The 18,772-nt window shown below is 53.9% G+C and overlaps 2 protein-coding genes across 2 annotated transcripts in view; both read left to right on the forward strand.

Moving 5' to 3' along the window:
* The window catches only part of clmna (calmin a), a 15,810-nt gene extending 15,711 nt beyond the window's left edge, over positions 1-99 (forward strand). The window contains exon 13 of the mRNA XM_076171505.1: positions 1-99. This exon is cut by the window's left edge and continues 1,301 nt beyond it. The gene's annotated coding sequence lies outside the window, so the exon portion shown is untranslated.
* Positions 100-977: 878 nt separating this feature from the next.
* Positions 978-18,523, forward strand: dicer1 (dicer 1, ribonuclease type III). The gene is made up of 29 exons (XM_076171509.1): positions 978-1,272; positions 2,696-2,802; positions 2,940-3,134; positions 3,217-3,379; positions 3,519-3,649; positions 4,157-4,291; positions 4,373-4,533; positions 4,619-4,787; positions 5,350-5,822; positions 6,190-6,322; positions 6,474-6,716; positions 6,872-7,026; positions 7,259-7,391; positions 7,486-7,561; positions 7,667-7,806; positions 7,897-8,076; positions 8,818-9,031; positions 9,373-9,526; positions 9,667-9,849; positions 10,087-10,192; positions 10,283-10,458; positions 10,650-11,421; positions 11,628-11,780; positions 12,281-12,928; positions 13,451-13,706; positions 13,871-14,139; positions 15,029-15,191; positions 15,281-15,356; positions 15,472-18,523. Exons 3-29 carry the CDS (start codon positions 3,021-3,023, stop codon positions 15,638-15,640), a joined length of 5,745 nt encoding a protein of 1,914 aa, XP_076027624.1. The 5' UTR covers positions 978-1,272; positions 2,696-2,802; positions 2,940-3,020; the 3' UTR covers positions 15,641-18,523.
* The last annotated feature ends 249 nt before the right edge of the window (positions 18,524-18,772 follow it).

Consider the following 18,772-nt stretch of genomic DNA (forward strand, 5'->3'; position numbering starts at 1 on the left):
TGCTTGAGTCCGTCAGTGGAAATAGAATGCTTCACTCAACGACACGTGGCTCTGTTATTTCTGACCAATGTTTGGAATGAAGCACTACGAAAAATGAGACTGAGCTTCCCTCTCTTTTGTTTGGTTTGTAAGGTCGCTCGCCCATCTAACGGGCACTAATCCACACTCTGCTCGCTCCTTGGCCAAGCTGCATTCCTTCACATTTCATTTTCATTTTTTCCCACACAAATTCTAACAAGAAGGCGGCCGACAAGAAGTCTGGAGCCGATATGAAAGAAGGAGGAAGAAGCTCCTCACCTACCAGAGGTGAACAGATCTGAACAATAGTCTGAGTGGACACATTATCAGGGTTTCTGTCGCCTGAACTTTCAGCTGCACAGATAGATTTATACAAAACTGAGGAATAAGGACAACATTCGGATGTCACATGATACCAATTGAACAATCACATCCCTCTGTCAGAATAGGGGTGGGATCAAAATGATGTGGCCATGCAGTGACAAGGAGCAGGGACGTGTGTGTGTGTTGTGCTTTTGAGTTTTAAAGTCAAATGTTTGCAAAAGCTAAAGTTATGAATCAGATCTGTGTTGAGGTTTATATGGAACATACCGAGGGGTCGCCCCGACTGACAACACACAACTCAACACACACGACACTCAGTTGCTGGTCCACATTGTTTCTCTGACCCGTCTACCTGTACCTGCAGGTCTTCATGGGACTGATTTGGCTTAGGTGATCCCGCAAGGGCCTGAAGAAATGAATACATTTCATGCATAGTTAACACTTGAAAGTACTGCATGACTTCAGTAAAGATGATTTACAGGGCAATTGACCAGAAAACAAAGGCAGGCAGGAAAGAATCGCTGGAGTCAGAAACAGGGAAACCCAGCAGCGCCACCTAGTGGAGGAATGGGGGACACCAGGCTCGTAATGACAGAACCATCACGCTTAATGAAAGGAGACTCAGTTCAGTGTAGATCAGTGCCCGTCGCCCCCTACAGCCGGGCCCGAGTCAGACCCCCAGCAGACTCACTACGCATGCGCCGAACTCTGTTACTCTCGGAGAGAGACGTACGTACGCCTCGAGCCGCCAACTGAAGTTACGCAGTTATCGTACGTGTTCTCCGTAGCAGAGGCCCAGGTGAAGGAAGGAATCGGCCCCGCGCACAGCGACACTCTGACCGGCCAGCAGCACCGAGCAGCGGCGAGGCGAGCAGACGGAGGCTCGCACAGCCTCACGGGGACGAGGAGCGCTCCGGTCTCACTCATGAGGTGAGTTAATGCGGGGCTGTGAGAGCGGAACACCGCCATGAATGTGTCAGCTAGCTGTTAGCTCGGACTGACACGGTGATACTGCATGATGCTGCAGTCACCGCCGAGCCGCGCCGCAAACACGCTGTGAAGCCATGATCCATCTTTATTAACTTTATACTCCGTGATGTGAGCACCGGCAGGGCGGGAATAAACGCGTTTAAACGGGAGGAACGACGCGTCCAGGTCAGGGTCTCTATCCATGCGCGAGCCTGCACGCTTAGCACCTGTAGCCTCATGCTAACATGCTAAATAGCTCGCTGCCCGGTTCCCCGCTGGACGGTGCGTGTGTGCTGGCTCCCACAGCGGGCGCGTGTGCCGGCGGTGCTCGGCGGGCAGCGCGGTGTCCTCCCCGGTAAACACGGCGCCGCAGCTGCGTTATGTTTACGAGCAGCACCGCGCCACCTCACAGGCTAGCTGCTCCGCTCCAAGCTAAGCGGACACACGGCTCCTCTCCCCGTCACTGAGGTCTGTCTGCTCGGTGCGGGGCGCTGCTGTCTGTAGCCTCCGCTTACGTTTGAATGTTTAAAGTCGATGTTCCCTCGTATTTAAGGAACATGTTTCATTTATGTTGTTTGTGTTGACAGCTGAATGTGTCTGCTACACACTCAGACAGACTGGCAGGCTAACTAGCTAGCGAGCTACCGTTACTCAGCACGCTGCTGTGTAGAGATCAGGCTGGAGACAGGACTGAGAAGGACGCAGTGTTCTAGGCTCCTACGTGTAGGAGAGGAAGCATGGAGGTGATCCGAGCTCCAGGAGGGATCAGTGTAGCTGTAGTGAACATGTGCCTGGGATCAGTGTCTGTCAGTGTGTGTGTGTTTATGTCTGTGGAGACCCGCACACATCCATGGAAGCTGAGACGTTTCCCTCAGACGATGTCATACTTCTCTCAAAACACCTGTTCATGGATCCATAACACTACAACCTACAGAACAACACCAGTGTTCAGCAAGTTCAGACCTGAAGTCCTCACATTGTGTTAAGCCTCACTTGTAAAGTTCCACATGTTGAGATGTAATCAGTTTCATCTAGCATCCAGATAACCGGTTTAGATGAAAGTCCCTTTCTGTGCTCCCTGTGCTCCTTGTGCCCCCTGTGTGGTGTTATTGATCGTTTGTGTGGGCTTGTCAGTTCTGAACCTGTGTGTCTGCTTTAAACGTCTCTGTCCTCAGCGTGGACACGAGGAGACGGTGACTCTGTTGGACGAGTAGCAGCTTCATCACAATGAGACGTTTCTGAACCTAAGAGCTTGTGTGAGAAATGGCCAAACATTCTCGTCCAGGCGTGTTTTGTTGTTTATGATTCTGGAGCAGCAGGACGCCAACATGGAGGCCTGGAATGCAAACAGATCAGTCATACCTCTGTGATCTTGTCTCCTCAGGTTGGTCCTCACAGATGTTTGAGAGCGTCGGGATTTAACCCAGAGTCATTTCAGCATGGAGCCCAGATTAAGTGCTGTCTGCCCACACACACACTCTCTTATTACCTGTGAGTAACAAGTGTCTCCTGTCAGCACTCATCTGTCCTCAGCAGCTCCACACCTGCTGCACATACACACACACATGCTTATACACATACAGTACATGTACTTGAAAGTATCGCTGTGCCTTGTTCTCCCTCTGCAGTGAATTGAAGCAGAAGAAGAGGATGAAATGAGATAAAGGGATTGGAGGAGCCCCGCCCGCCCACCTCCACCTCTTTGAAGCATGGCAGGCCTCCAGCTTGTCACCCCCGCCTCTTCTCCCATGGGGCCGTTCTTCGGTCTGCCCTGGCAGCAGGAGGCCATCCACGACAACATCTACACACCCAGGAAATATCAGGCAAGGAGGCGTGTTCTCACTCAGCGTGCAGCGTGCGCTTCCTCCTCCGCACGCCCTCTGACCTCTGACCTCTCCTCCACAGGTAGAACTTCTTGAAGCAGCTCTTGAACACAATACTATCGTCTGCTTGAATACCGGCTCAGGGAAGACCTTCATCGCAGTCCTGCTGACGAAAGAGCTCTCCCACCAAATCAGAGGGCTTTACAGTGAAGACGCACAGAGGACCGTGTTTCTGGTGAACACAGGTAAGAGCAGTCACACACACACACGCACACACACATAACTGTCAGAGAGCTGGGACACGGCTACATTGTGTCAGATCTCTGCAGGTGTAAAACGAGACACGATCTGTTAATTGTGTTCATTTTGTTTTGAATGTTTCAGCTTCGTCTGTGATTCAGCAAGCAGCTGCAGTCCGGACGCACTCTGACCTCCAGGTGGGGGAGTACACCAATGTGGAGGACTCGTCCGCCTGGACCCACCAGCAGTGGAGTCGGGAGGTTGTAGAGAATCAGGTCGGGCCGCCTTTCTCACACACTCACACTCACACTCACACACACACACACACACATTCTCTCGCACTCTCTCCTGACTGTGGGGCGATCCCACACTGACCCAGGTCGGGCCGCCTTTCTCACTCTCACACTCACACTCTCACACACACACACACACACAAAACACACACACACACACACACACACACACACACAAAAACACACACACACAAAAACACACACACACAAAAACACACACACACAAAAACACACGCACACACACAAAAACACACACGCTCGCACACGCGCACTCTCTCCTGACTGTGGGGCGATCCCACACTGACCCAGAGTCACCCCTCCTGTGACTCTGCCCTGTCAGGACTGTGACCACCGGTTGTCGCTGTTGATCCACATATGGGAACGATCCCACAGTTTGAGGCACAGTCAGTTGGTTTGATGAGTTGTGCTTCTGTTCTGTAGCATGTCAGCACACTGGGCTCTTCATCCTCTGCCTCCTCTTCCTCCCAGGTGCTGGTGATGACCTGTCACGTCTTCCTCCATGTTCTGAGGAATGGAGTCTTGCCGTTGTCTAAGATTAACCTGGTGGTATTTGATGACTGTCACCTGGCCATCACAGACCATCCCTACCGTGAGATCATGAAGGTGAGTGACACATGAGGGCTGAGCCGGGCCGGACCCCCACCCAGGAGGGCCCATAGAGCTGACCTTTGACTCTCTGTGCAGCTGTTTGAGGGCTCCTCCTGCAGTCCTCGTGTCCTGGGTCTCACCGCCTCCATTCTTAACGGGAAGTGTGACCCGTCAGAACTGGAGCACAAGATCCAGAACCTGGAGCGCATCCTGAGGAGCAACGCAGAAACTGCCACTGACCTGGTGGTCCTGGACAGGTAAGAAGAAGAGACCACCTGAGTCTCCTGTTACAGTCAGTGTGGAGGCTTAAGACTGAACTGTGTGTGTGTGTGTGTGTGTCAGATACGCCTCTCAGCCCAGAGAGGTGGTGCTGGACTGCGGGCCGTACCTGGATAAGAGCGGCCTCTCGTCCCGCCTGCAGGAGGTGCTGGACGACGCTCTCTTCTTCCTGAATGACTGCAACATCTGCGTCTCCAGAGAAGACCGCGACGCCACCTTCATCTCCAAACAGGTGAGGAGGGTCAGATGTTGTTCTGGGCGCAGGTTTGGGCGGTGCTTCGTTTGAATTGAATGCATCTGGAGCAGCAGGGGAGGGGGAGGAGTTTGGCTGCAGGATCTATTAAACTTACAAGGTGATTCTGATCACTCATGGGGAAGAAGAAGTGACAGAGAACACAGAAGACAAAGTGTCAGTGTTTGACTGTGACATCGCCCTGAAGATCTGAGGCTCACCAACCTGCTGGTGCTCATCTTAGTCCTGTAGAGGTGCTGACAGTCTGGTGTGTGTCCTCTCCTGTCCTCTCTTGTCCCCTCCCGTCCTCTCCTTTCCTCTCCTATCTCATCCCGTCCTTTCCTCATCTGTCCTCTCTCCCCCCCCCCCCCCCCGCCCTGTCCTCTCCTCTCCTTTCCCGTCCTGTCCCCTCCTCTCCTTTCCCGTCCTGTCCCCTCCCCTCCTCTCCTGTCCCCTCCTGTCCCCTTCTCTCCTCTCCTGTCCCCTCCTCTCCTGTCCTCTCCCCTCCTCTCCTGTACCCTCCTCCCCTCCCGTCCCATCCCGTCCCGTCTGGTCCCCACAGGTGCTGAGTGACTGCCAGGCGGTGCTGCAGGTGCTGGGTCCCTGGTGTGCAGACAAGGCGGCGGGCATCATGGTGCGTGAGCTGCAGAAGTACATCAAGCACGAGCAGGAGGAGCTCAGCCGCAAGTTCCTGCTCTTCACCGACACCATCCTGCGTAAGGTGCACGCCCTGTGCGAGGAACACTTCTCCCCCGCCTCGCTCGACCTCAAGTTCGTCACGCCCAAAGTCCTGCGGCTGCTGGAGATCCTTCACGAGTACAAGCCCTTTGAGCGGCAGCAGTTTGAGAGCGTGGAGTGGTACAACAACCGCAACCAAGACAACTACGTGTCCTGGAGCGACTCGGAGGATGAAGATGAGGACGAGGAAGTGGAAGCTAAAGAGAGGCCCGAAGCCAACTTCCCCTCGCCGTTCACCAACATCCTGTGTGGGATCATCTTTGTGGAGAGGCGTTACACCGCTGTGGTGCTCAACCGGTACGTTGACCTGCTGCCCGTCACGCTGCGGGCTGCGTTTCATGTCTCAGGGTTTAGGCGTTGTCATGGCTACGGTTTGCTTCATCACACAGCAGCTGGAGGTGTGAAAGTTGGCAGGATGTTAAATACCTTTATTCCTCCGAGTAGAGAAGTGGAAATGTACAAATCATGTCGGCCTGAGGGGGCAAAGCCTGCAGCTCTTTATCTTCATCTTCATCTTCATCTTCTGTGAAGGTGGATGTCCGCTGTGTTCTGCTAGATGTTTCATGTTTAAGAGAGAAGTCACAAAAGTTCAGTCATAGAAATAGAAAGAAGAGGTGAAGAGCAGCTGATGAAGAGGAGTAACGGCTGTGTGTTTATCTGTCAGGCTCATCAAAGAGGCGGGGAAGGCCGACCCCGAGCTCGCTTACATCAGCAGCAACTTCATCACCGGCCACAGCATCGGCAAGAACCAGCCCAGGAACAAGCAGATGGAGGTGGAGTTCAGGAAACAGGAGGAGGTACACACACACACACACACACACACACACACACACACACACACACACACACACACACACACACACACACACACACACACACACACACACACAGAGGCTCGACTGGGTCTCGTGTCCCTAATAAACTGGCTCCTCCCATTTGGTCCCTCAGGTCTTGCGGAAGTTCCGAGCCCATGAAACCAACCTGTTGATCGCCACCAGCATCGTGGAGGAAGGCGTGGATATTCCCAAATGCAACCTGGTGGTGCGGTTCGACCTGCCCACTGAGTACCGCTCCTACGTGCAGTCCAAGGGCCGAGCCCGGGCGCCCGTCTCCAACTACATCATGCTGGCAGACAGCGAGAAGACCAAAACCTTTGAGCAGGATCTGACCACTTACAAGGCCATAGAGAAGGTAAGGAGCTCCGCCTCTGCTGCTCCACCTGGCTGATGGACGGACAGACAGACAGACAGACAGACAGACAGACAGACAGACAGAGGTTTAGGGAGTGAGACACACAGACTCTCTGTCTGTAGCTTCACTGATGACCTTCTCACTTGTGTGTCCAGATCTTGAGGAACAAGTGCTCCAAGTCTGCAGAGGTGATGGAGTTTGAGGTGGAGCAGGTGCTGGATGACGACAACATCCTCCCCCCCTACGTGCTGCGCTCTGAGGACGGAGGTCCCAGGGTCACTGTCAACACGGCCATCGGGCACATCAACAGGTATCCTCCTCTCCCTCCTGCTCCTCCTCCTCTTCCTCTGTGCGCTCGCCAGAATCAGGAAAACTTCTCCTGCCTCCTCTTTTGGGCCAAATTGCTATTTTGTGTTTACTTGGAAATGAAAAACAACTTAAGGTTCACATAAGTCACAGAACAGTTTAGTCCTGAATTCTCATGTGAGAACCAAAGGCCCTCTGTGAGCGTGGCTGTGCTGAGCTCTGTGTTCTTCACTCAGGTATTGTGCTCGGCTGCCCAGCGACCCTTTTACCCACTTGGCGCCCAAATGTAAGACTGCAGAGATGCTCAGTGGACGCTTCCAGTCCACGCTCTTCTTACCCATCAACTCCCCGCTCAGAGTCCCTGTGAAGGTGAGAGTCCTCCTAACCTTACACCAGAGCCTCCTCATCCTCACTGCAGAGTGTCTCCAGCTGTGTGTGTGTGTGTGTGTGTGTGTGTCTGCAGGGTCCCACCATGAACTGTGCCAGACTGGCAGAGAAAGCTGTGGCCCTGATGTGCTGCGAGAAACTTCACAAAATAGGTAAACCCTCAAGCCACAGCATCAGTCTGCTCCGTCTCTGTGGCCCCTCTGTGATTCTCCCCTGCTACCTTCCTTCCTTCCTTCCTTCCTTCCTTCCCTCCCCAGGTGAGCTGGACGATCACCTGATGCCAGTGGGAAAGGAGACGGTGAAGTACGAGGAGGAGCTGGACCTTCATGATGAAGAGGAGACCAGCGTGCCAGGCCGGCCCGGATCCACCAAGAGGAGGCAGTGCTACCCTAAAGCCGTAAGGGAGATATGCTCACTGGAGAGGGTGTGTTCTGACCTCTGACCTCTGACCTCTGTCATAAACATGCTCTCCTGTCCCTCCTCTCAGATACCAGAGTGTCTGAGGGACAGTTACGCCGTACCAGAGCAGACCTACTACCTGTACGTGGTGGGCATGGTCCTCACCACCCCTCTGCCCGACGAACTCAACTTCCGCAGGAGGAAGCTCTACCCCCCAGAGGACACCACCAGGTGCTTCGGCATCCTGACTGCCAAACCCATACCTCGAGTACGTTTACCTCCATGTTAGGGTCACCTTTACCTCCGTGTTAGGGTCACCTTTACCTCCATGTTAGGGTCACCTTTACCTCCGTGTTAGGGTCACCTTTACCTCCGTGTTAGGGTCACCTTTACCTCCATGTTAGGGTCACCTTTACCTCCATGTTAGGGTCACCTTTACCTCCGTGTTAGGGTCACCTTTACCTCCATGTGCAGGTCACCTTTACCTCCATGTGTAGGTCACCTTTACCTCCGTGTTAGGGTCACCTTTACCTCCGTGTTAGGGTCACCTTTACCTCCGTGTTAGGGTCACCTTTACCTCCGTGTTAGGGTCACCTTTACCTCCGTGTTAGGGTCACCTTTACCTCCGTGTTAGGGTCACCTTTACCTCCGTGTTAGGGTCACCTTTACCTCCGTGTTAGGGTCACCTTTACCTCCATGTTATGGTCACCTTTACCTCCGTGTTAGGGTCACCTTTACCTCCATGTTAGGGTCACCTTTACCTCCGTGTTAGGGTCACCTTTACCTCCGTGTTAGGGTCACCTTTACCTCCATGTGTAGGTCACCTTTACCTCCGTGTTAGGGTCACCTTTACCTCCGTGTTAGGGTCACCTTTACCTCCGTGTTAGGGTCACCTTGAGTACGTCACCTTTACCTCCATGTTAGGTTCCCCACTGTCCGCTGAGCCTCCGTCTGTCCTCCCACATGATCAGCACTGTACAGTTGTGACTCCTCCTCTTCCTGTCTCCAGATCCCCCATTTCCCGGTGTACACTCGCTCCGGCGAGGTGACCATCTCCATCGAGCTGCAGAAGTCTGGCTTCCTGCTCAGCACGGCCCAGCTGGAGCTCATCACTCGCCTGCACCAGTACATCTTCTCCCACATCCTCCGCCTGGAGAAACCTGCACTGGAGTTCAAGCCCACCCTGGCTGACTCGGCTTACTGCGTTCTACCTCTGAATGTCGGTACGTAACCCTGAACCTGAACCCGCTCGGGGTCACGCTGGGTTAGTTGGGAGGAGCTTTGAGACCACACACGCTCCAACATGAGCGGGATGACGAGGAGCTGATGGAGATTCCTTGTTTTGTTGTCGGTGTGATTCAGCTCACAGCATGAAACCACACTTTTAATAAAGTGTTTGATGACGGCGACTAAATCTAAATCTCACTCTGCATTTTGTGCTGCTTCAGACACGAGGCGCTCTGACCTTTGACCTGGCAGGGCTTTAAGCTGCCCGGGTTGTTGTGGTGTCTTTGTTACTCGTCTCTCTGCTCTTGATTGATTGAGTTTATTGTCTTTTGTCCAGTTGGGGACTCCAGCACTCTAGATATGGACTTTAAGTTCATGGAGGACATAGAGAAGTCTGAGGCTCGCACCGGCATCCCGACCACTCAGTACACCAAGCAGACCCCCTTCACCTTCAAGCTGGAGGACTACCAGGATGCTGTCATCATTCCAAGGTCAGCCTGCTCTCCTGTTACCTTCCTGTCCCTCCTGTCCTCTGTTGTGTCTTTGTCGCTGAAGGACTCATTAAGACGAGGACGTGTCCTGAGCCGTAGTGGCGTTCTTTGTTAAAGCCACGCCCCTCCTCCCCCTCCAGGTATCGCAACTTCGACCAGCCTCACCGCTTCTACGTAGCTGACGTGTACACGGACCTCACGCCGCTCAGCAAGTTCCCCTCGCCCGAGTACGAGACGTTTGCAGAGTACTACAAAACCAAGTACAACCTGGACCTGTCCAACCTGAACCAGCCGCTCCTGGACGTGGACCATACCTCCTCCAGGTCAGCACCACTGTGGAGCGTCCTTACATGGGATCGCTCTAAAGTCACATGATCACATAAACTCTATTGGTCCCTTACTGTGTGTGTGTGTGTGTGTGTGTGTGTGTGTGTGTGTGTGTGTGTGTGTGTGTGTGTGTGTGTGTGTGTGTGTGTGTGTGTGTGTGTGTGTGTGTGTGTGTGTGTGTGTGTGTGTGTGTGTGTGTGTGTGTGTGTGTGATGACCTCATTGTTTGTTTAGACTGAACCTGCTGACTCCTCGCCACCTGAACCAGAAGGGCAAAGCTCTGCCGCTCAGCAGTGCAGAGAAGAGGAAGGCCAAGTGGGAGAGTCTGCAGAACAAGCAGGTCAGACAGGCCTGTGACCTCTGACCCCCACGTGCGGCTGCACACGCTCCTGTGGGGTCCCTGTATTGATCTGTGCCTCTGCCCCCTCAGATCCTGGTTCCAGAGCTGTGTGCCATCCACCCCATCCCGGCCTCTCTGTGGAGGAAGGCCGTCTGCCTGCCCAGCATCCTGTACCGCCTCCACTGTCTGCTGACCGCCGAGGAGCTGCGGTCCCAGACGGCTAGTGAAGCTGGAGTCGGATCCCAGACCCTCCCCCCGGATTTCAGGTCCCAGTTGAATGCCTGACTTGTTGATAGGGTTGTGAGGGTCGCTCTGCGTGCTGACTTCACTCTGATTCTTTACTTCTGTTGTTTCCTGATGAGGCTTCAGTTGTTAATAAGGAAACGTGACTCAACTTAAAGATATCTCTCAGTAAAAGGATCAAACCCTTCATAGATGGTTCTTGTATCTTCTGCAGGTATCCAAACTTGGACTTTGGGTGGAAAAGATCCATCGACAGTAAAACCTTCATCTCCTGTCCTGAGTCCTGCTCTGAGGAGGAAGATGAGGCTCAGTGTGAACACCAACCCACTGTAAGCCCCGAGCCCGACGCCCCGCCCCCACCCTGTGGTCCCCGCTCCTCTCCATCTGAACCAGGCCCCCCCGCCGACCCCCAGCACGGAGACGCCACCTGCAGCAGGAACCTAACTAACGGCACCGCCCTCCTCGCCGATTGTGACGACGACGGTGGCCACCGCGAAGAGCACCTTCATCACCTTCATCAAAGTGACAATTGCCAACGCTCCCAGGCCGGCGCTCCTGGTCTGGAGGGCCCCGAATCAATACAAACCACTACCTCAGCTCCTGTGCAGCCCTCTCAAAGCTTCAAGAAGCCCAGCTCTCGTCCTCCACGGCCCGGTGATGAATGTACCCCAGGGAGGCCCTCAGACCACACCCACAAAGCTACCTCAGCCTCCAGCCTGGCAGCCACGGGCCCTGAAGCTCCCACAGCACCTTCACACGACCTTGTCCTTGTTCTCCAGTCCAGGGGGGACTCCCCTAAGAGCCTGGGCCCCAACCCGGGCCTCATCCTGCAGGCCTTGACCCTGTCCAACGCCAGCGACGGCTTCAACCTGGAGCGGCTGGAGATGCTGGGCGACTCCTTCCTCAAGCACGCCATCACCACGTATCTGTTCTGCACCTACCCGGACGCCCACGAGGGCCGGCTCTCCTACATGCGCAGCAAGAAGGTGAGAGGCAGTGTGTGTGTGTGTGTTTGTGTGTGCTACACTCATGTCTACACTTCCTGAGAACACTTTGTCCCTGAGCCTCTTCCTTTACACACCGAGGGGCTGCGTGTCGTGTCATGTAAAGAGCCGTTACCATAGTGACCACATCTCATACCTCACTGCGTCTGCTGATGAGGCGTTCACTGTCCTTCTCTCTCATGGTCCAGGTGAGTAACTGTAACCTGTACCGCCTGGGGAAGAAGAAGGGTCTCCCCAGCAGGATGGTGGTCTCCATCTTTGACCCGCCCGTTAACTGGCTGCCTCCAGGCTACGTGGTCAACCAGGACAGAAGCAGCACCGACAAACTGGACTCGGACGAGGTCAGTGACTCTCCTGTTTACTGTGCGGTTTGATGATTATTGTCAGTGTGGTGACGGTGTTCTGACACTAGAGGGCGTCAGTGGTTGGGTTGGCAACAAACCACCTGTGATCAAGTCCTGGAGCTCATTCAGTCAGAACCAGGTTTAATTGAGACAAACGAGACACACACACACACACACACACACACACACACACACACACACACACACACACACACACACACACACGTATATAAACATATCAAGTGAAATTAAAAAAGGGCAACAATTGATTTGACTGATTGATAGACTAGAATCTATTTGTAATTTCCCCCAGCAGCACATGTACATGTATGTCTCTGCACATAGAGCCTCACACAGCAGAGATGATCCTCTTACACCAGACGTAGAGCTGGAAGTATGGAATGTTGACGGTGGTGATGAAGCATCAGACTGTGACATCTTCTTTAAACTCTTTAAGCTGAATGTTTCAACCTCTCACGTCTCCACGCTTCATGCAGGCTAAAGATGAGCTGCTGGCCAACGGGCGATCAGGGGAGGACTACGATGAAGACGAGGAGGAGGAGGTTGATGAGGCAGATGAGGCCGATGAGGAGGGCGAGCTGATGTTGAAGGCTGAGCCAAAGGATGAAGTCAACATGGAGGACGACCTGGAGTATTACCAGGAGCACATCAAGTTCATCGACAACATGCTGATGGGTTCAGGTGCGTTTGGTAAGAAGATCTCCCTCAGCACCTTCCCGCCCTCTCCCACCCCCCCGCCCGGCTCCTCCCCCGCCCTGGAGTCTCCCTACGAGTGGAAGCCCCCCAAGAAGCCCCCTCCCCACGCCACGGCCCACTACCCCTCTGAGGCGGCGCCCAGCGCGCCCTCGGCAGAGGAGTTTGACTACAGCTCCTGGGACGCCATGTGCTACCTGGACCCCAGCAAGGCCGGCGAGGAGGACGACTTCGTGGTCGGGTTTTGGAATCCGTCGGAGGAGAACTGCGGCGCCGAGCTCGGCAAGCAGTCCATCTCCTACGACCTGCACACGGAGCAGTGCATCGCTGACAAGAGCATCGCTGACTGTGTGGAGGCTCTGCTGGGCTGCTACCTGACCAGCTGTGGAGAGAGAGCCGCCCAGATGTTCCTCTGCTCGCTCGGCCTCAAGGTGAGAACTCTACAGCCTGTCTGGACCGTGTGGGTCAGGGTTCAGGGTTCCCCCTCTCTCCTCTCTCTAGTCCACTAATGTGGTCACTCAGCTTCATCGTGACATTTTAACATCATTTATCATTTAAATGTATTAAAGTAATCAAGTGAAATGGTGCGGAAATCAAAGATTAGCAATGCATCAAATGAGCTGGACTAGTTTGTATGAAGAGATGAGATGAGATGTGAACAGGCCGCACAGATTGATGGAATGAACAGAATTCCACGTTCCTATTCCCATAAATGTCCGTAAGCATGAGTGAGGAAGTCCAGAACATCTGTGCTGATTGGTTCCAGCTCTCAGGTTCCCAGAGCTCAAACACAGAGAGGAAGAATGAGCTCCACTCTGATGGGCTGGACTCTGTAGGTTGAGGGTTTGTTAGTGGTCCGTGGTCCTGGTCCCTGAGTCCAGCAGCTGAAGGACCCAACACAACCTGGAGGCCTCCTCACCTTCCTCACCTTCCTCTGCTCTCCCCTCACACAGGTGTTGCCGCTGGAGAGAGGAATCCTGACAGACGGAGGTGCGGACCCCCCTCCCGCTCTGGCCGTGGACCTCTGCTACGGCTGGCTGAAGATCCCGCCCCGCTGCATGCTGGCCCACCCGGACGCCGCCCGCACGCTCAACCACCTCATCTCTGGCTTTGAGAACTTTGAGAGGAAGATCAGCTACACCTTCCAGAATAAGGCGTACCTGCTGCAGGCCTTCACACACGCTTCCTACCACTACAACACCATCACAGGTCAGACTCTCAGGCTGTGTGGAGTGGAAGGCATTGATCTGGGTTACATGATGGAGACGAGGGTCCGCACCTCTGTCTCTGTAGGCTCCTCCCCTCCAGGTGGCTCCTTTCCTGCCCCTCTGGGCCTCGGCTCTCCTTCATGCTCTCTCTCTCTCTCTCCTCAGATTGTTACCAGCGGCTGGAGTTCCTCGGCGATGCAATTCTAGACTACCTCATCACAAAGCACCTTTATGAAGACCCTCGGCAGCACTCGCCCGGCGTGCTGACGGACCTGCGTTCGGCGCTCGTCAACAACACCATCTTCGCCTCTCTGGCCGTCAAGTACGACTACCACAAGTACTTCAAGGCCATTTCCCCCGAGCTGTTCCACGTCATCGACGACTTTGTGCAGTTCCAGCTGGAGAAGAACGAGATGCAGGGCATGGACTCTGAGGTGAGTGCAGCGCCCCCCGGTGGCTGCTTCAGCACTGAGCAGGGCCTCGCAGGAAGAAACCCAATAGCTGCTGCTTCTAGTTTGGAGGGTTTTTTGGTCTAAAACAGTCAAAGTCAAGCGGTGGAGGGGTTTGAGTCGGCTTCTATCAATCTGTTTCATATTCAGCCCCTTCAGCTCTGCAGGCTGAATGCAGTTGGCTTTCATTTGCCTGTAAAAGTCTATCTGAGCTCTAGATCTGCTCTGGTGCTGCTCTAGAGGCTCCATGCCTCGGGGACAGACGGCTCAGGGACAGACGGCTCAGGGACAGACGGCTCAGGGACAGACGGACAGACGCGTCCCACAATCAGACCCAAGAAATAAAGAGATGTGCTGCTCAAAACAACAAGAACCTTACAAAGCTGCTAATGCAGCACGAGGCAACACAAACACACGTGTGTGTGTGTGTGTGTGTGTGGGTGTGTGTGGGTGTGGGTGGGTGGGTTGGGTGGGTTGGGTGGGTGGAGGCAGAATCTGATGAAATGGTTGATTTTTCCTGAATGTCTCCTCTCTGAGTTGGAGCCTGATGCTGTGGAGCTTCAGACGTGGTGTCTTAGGTTTACATTGCACTGTTCTGGTTCTGGCTCCATGATGACTCTGTGGGTCACACACAGCAGGGAGGCAAGGGAACAATATGGATATTGATTCTATCTTGATTATGATGAGTGTTGTGTTGGAGCAGACCGGCGTCAGAGCTCTGCTCCATGTTGAGGTGAAAACATCGCTCGCTCTGCTTGATGCTGCTTGATGCTGCGTTTGTCTGAATCAACCTTTTGAGTTCTAAATGTGATTTCATGTAATAAAGCTATAAATGTGACACGTGTGTGACATGTTGACGCGTGTTCCCTCCCAGCTGCGGCGCTCTGAAGAGGATGAGGAGAAGGAGGAAGACATCGAGGTGCCCAAGGCCATGGGAGACATCTTTGAGTCTCTGGCCGGAGCCATCTACATGGACAGCAGGATGTCTCTGGAGACGGTGTGGCGAGTGTATTACCCCATGATGAGGCCGCTCATAGGTGAGGAGTGTGTGTTGTGTGTGTGTGTGTGTGTGTGAGTGAGACACGCCCTGATGATGTCATGGCTCACCCTCTCCTCTCCTTCACAGAGAAGTTCTCTGCTAACGTGCCACGCTCTCCTGTGAGGGAGCTGCTGGAGATGGAGCCAGAGACCGCCAAGTTCAGGTACCACTAACTCCTGAAGTGTCTTCATCCTGGTGGAAATGAAGCCGGCGGCGCCCCCTGCTGGCTTCATACGTGTGTTTGACCTCATGACCTTTAACCCCTCCTCTGTCCGCAGCCCCGCAGAGAGAACCTACGACGGTAAAGTCCGTGTGACGGTGGAGGTCGTCGGGAAGGGGAAGTTCAAAGGCGTGGGCCGCAGCTACCGGATCGCCAAGTCGGCGGCAGCGCGTCGAGCTCTGCGCAGCCTCAAAGCCAATCAACCTCAGGTCCAACAGAACAACTGAGCCCCCGGTGTTAGCACCTAAGCTATTGAAGCTAACGGAGGAGGAGGAGGAGGAGGCGTTGGCTTCCCGCCACAGGGGGGGGGCGGGGCTTTACCGCCGGCCCTCCGTGGCCCCGCCTGGGCCCGGGGTCGCCGTGGAGACGCAGAGCGAGACGGGAGAAGCAGAACGAGCTCCACAGATTTCACATCAGATGTTTGACTTTTTTTTTTCTTTTCATTTTTTTTGCGCAAACACAATCTTTCCTTTCCTCCTCTGCTTTGTGTAATCACGAGTGTAAGAGCAAACAGGTTGCAGGTTCTATTCCTCACGTTTCTGCGCTGGTCTGAGGCTTCTGCTTGTTGTGTCGTCTTTAGTTTGTACATAGGGACATCAAAGGGTGTCAATCAAATATGTAGGAAGAAAAAAACGCTAAACTCCTCACTCAGCCTGTGCACTAGTGCCAGCCTGGCCACGCCCCCAGGCTCCCAGGGCAGCGCCGGCTCCCAGGTCCACTCTGCGGCGGGCGGGGGCAGGGGGCGTGGCCTGATATGGTATTCTGACTCATTCTTGCACTTATTCCATTAGGATCTGCTACTCTGAGAGTCCAGTGGTCACATGACACCAAAACATACACAAAGTATATAAATATATATGAAATTATAAAGACAGAATGATATTCTTGGCCTCAGACGCCGAGGCCCCGCCCTCTTTTCCTACGAAATGGATAGAATTCCCAACATTCCCAGTGACTGTAATTTAAAGTAGTTTTTAACCGCACTTGAGGCGTTTGCATGTTCTTGTAGCTAATGTAGTAACCATGACAACTGGACGGCTTCTATAAATGTTCTGTGACGTCATCCTCCAGAGGATCATGACGTCACCGCGGCGTCGGCCCTTTTCCTTTTTTTTTGATACGGAGAACAAGCGAACCACAGGTCGTCCTCGCGCTCACGACGCAGGCGGACAGAAAGGAAGACGACCGCCACGCCACGCCGCCACATGCTGCAACTTTTCTACCCATTGGATCCTTTAGGAGGCGGACCTTTTTAGGCGAACACGCCGCTCGGGTCCGGCCTGGTCCCTCCTGGTCTCTCACGACCCTGTTGAACCAAAGCGATGAGCAGACGTGACGCGATGAGGTGGCGGTGGCGTCCTCGGGCCCCGGGGCTCCATGTGGCGTGCTGTGTCTGTGTTTGTCCCTCATCAGTCGGCCCTTGGTCACTTGAATACCTCAGTTACTTGCATGTGCGTTTTCTTGTCTCTTGTTTTGGTGCTATGTGTTTTTGTATTAAGCTTGAACTTCTCCTCTTTTGCACTGTGACTATATTACCTCTTTATTTGACCTGTTTGTGTCCACATCTGTCCATCAGTCCACCAGCTGCCCCGCCCCTCGCCCCGCCCCCTCGCCCATCGCCCCCCCAGGCAGGATGACACTTAATGCTTTTTGGGGGAGGGACTTTTGTGTGTGTGTTCACAACGGGCCCCACACACTCTCAGCTTCTCTGTGGTGTGTGTGTGTGTGTGTGTGTGTGTGTGTGTGTGTGCGCTGGTATGCTGCTCACATGTTAAACTTCATTCTGTGTTTGTGGCTTTTGAAAACGATCCCAGCTGAATGAATGTGAGAGGAGCCACACACACACACACACACACACCTGCTTATACTCCTGCCCAAGTTCAACCTGGGGGGGGGCAGAGGGGGGCGGGGTTGAAGAATGTGAAGTCACCTGCCTTGCCCCGCCCACTTATTCTTTGTTCCTGTGAAGGATGAAACAGCTGATAATCATGAAGCCCCGTCGACATGGAAACGACCTTGTGTGATTTTTCTTTTCTGTTGTTTTTGTTAATTTGAGGAGGTGAAGTGGAGGCGAGCGGCCCGCTGGGGGGCGAGCCGGGTCTCAGACTGGGCCTGGTACCGGGCCTGGTACTGGCGGGCGTGTTGGTTCTTCTTCTTTGTACATGTAGCACAATGAGCATTGCACTTGGGCGCCATACTTTACCTCAGACAGAGTGAAGGAGAGAGAGAGAGGATGATGATGACGTCACCTTCGCCCCACAGACGGGTGGATTCAGGCTTTGCTGCTCTTTCCTGTTCTGACACAAATCAGATCAGAGCTTCTCTCCTGTAAAAACACTAAAGGAAGGAAGTTAACTTTGCTATTAGGCTCTAAATCATCAGGACGCTGAAGGTCTGGAGGGGGCGTGGCCCTCAGACGGCTTCTCATAGCCCCTCCCCTCTGCAGCCCTCCCCTCGCCCTTTATGTCTTTATGTCAGGACTCAGAGGACAAACCCCCACACACACACATAGACTCGTGTCCTCATGTGGTCCCACAACAAGGATGCGACTCAGCCGCCGTCACGTAACGCCTGAACGCTTCGTTGTTGTATGAATGTGTGCAGATGGCCCCGCCCCCTAACCAGGGAGCGGCGGAGTATTGATCCTCGGTATCGGCGGCAAACATCTGGACGCCTTGTTTGTGGGACCATCGGGGGAGGTGTGTGTGTGTGTGTGTGTGTGTGTGTGTGTGTGTGTGTGTGTGTGTGTGTGTGTGTGTGTGTGTGTGTGTGTGTGTGTGTGTGTGTGTGTGTGTGTGTGTGTGTGTGTGTGTGTGTGTGTGTGTGTGTCCCCTCTGAGCTCCACAGAGCAAAGTGTTGATGTAAAGAGGAGGAGCTTCTGATAGATGATCCTCCCCCTTAGCTGGATGTGTGAACGCGTCCTCTGAGCAGCACCGCCGTGCGAGCCACCGACGGGCCGGAGCGCTGCGGCGGAAAACCAGCAGAGCGGAACAAACGGAACGACAGACAAACTCTTATCAGTATGGAGAAGAAGGGGCCAGCACACCTGCAGCAGATGTTTAAGGGATTCTCTCATACTGTAACCAGCTGCACCTTACTGGACTCTGATCTCTGTTTTTGTAAAAATGTAGCCCAGTATATCAACAATAAAGTCATGGACGTTCAGCTGGCTGCTGTGAGGGTGTGTCACACACACACACACACACACACACACACACACACACACACACACACACACACACACACACACACACACACACACACACCCCTCCCATTAATGGAACCCTGACCCCCCGCTCCACCCATGTGACCCTGCCTGTCTGTCTGCTCCCTGAGGTGTCTGTCCCCTCAGGTGTCTG

This window comes from Genypterus blacodes, unplaced genomic scaffold (assembly GCF_046128005.1).
Source record: "Genypterus blacodes isolate CSIRO-AG114 ecotype Tasmania unplaced genomic scaffold, CSIRO-AGI_Gbla_v1 ptg000256l_1, whole genome shotgun sequence".
NCBI lineage: Eukaryota > Metazoa > Chordata > Actinopteri > Ophidiiformes > Ophidiidae > Genypterus > Genypterus blacodes.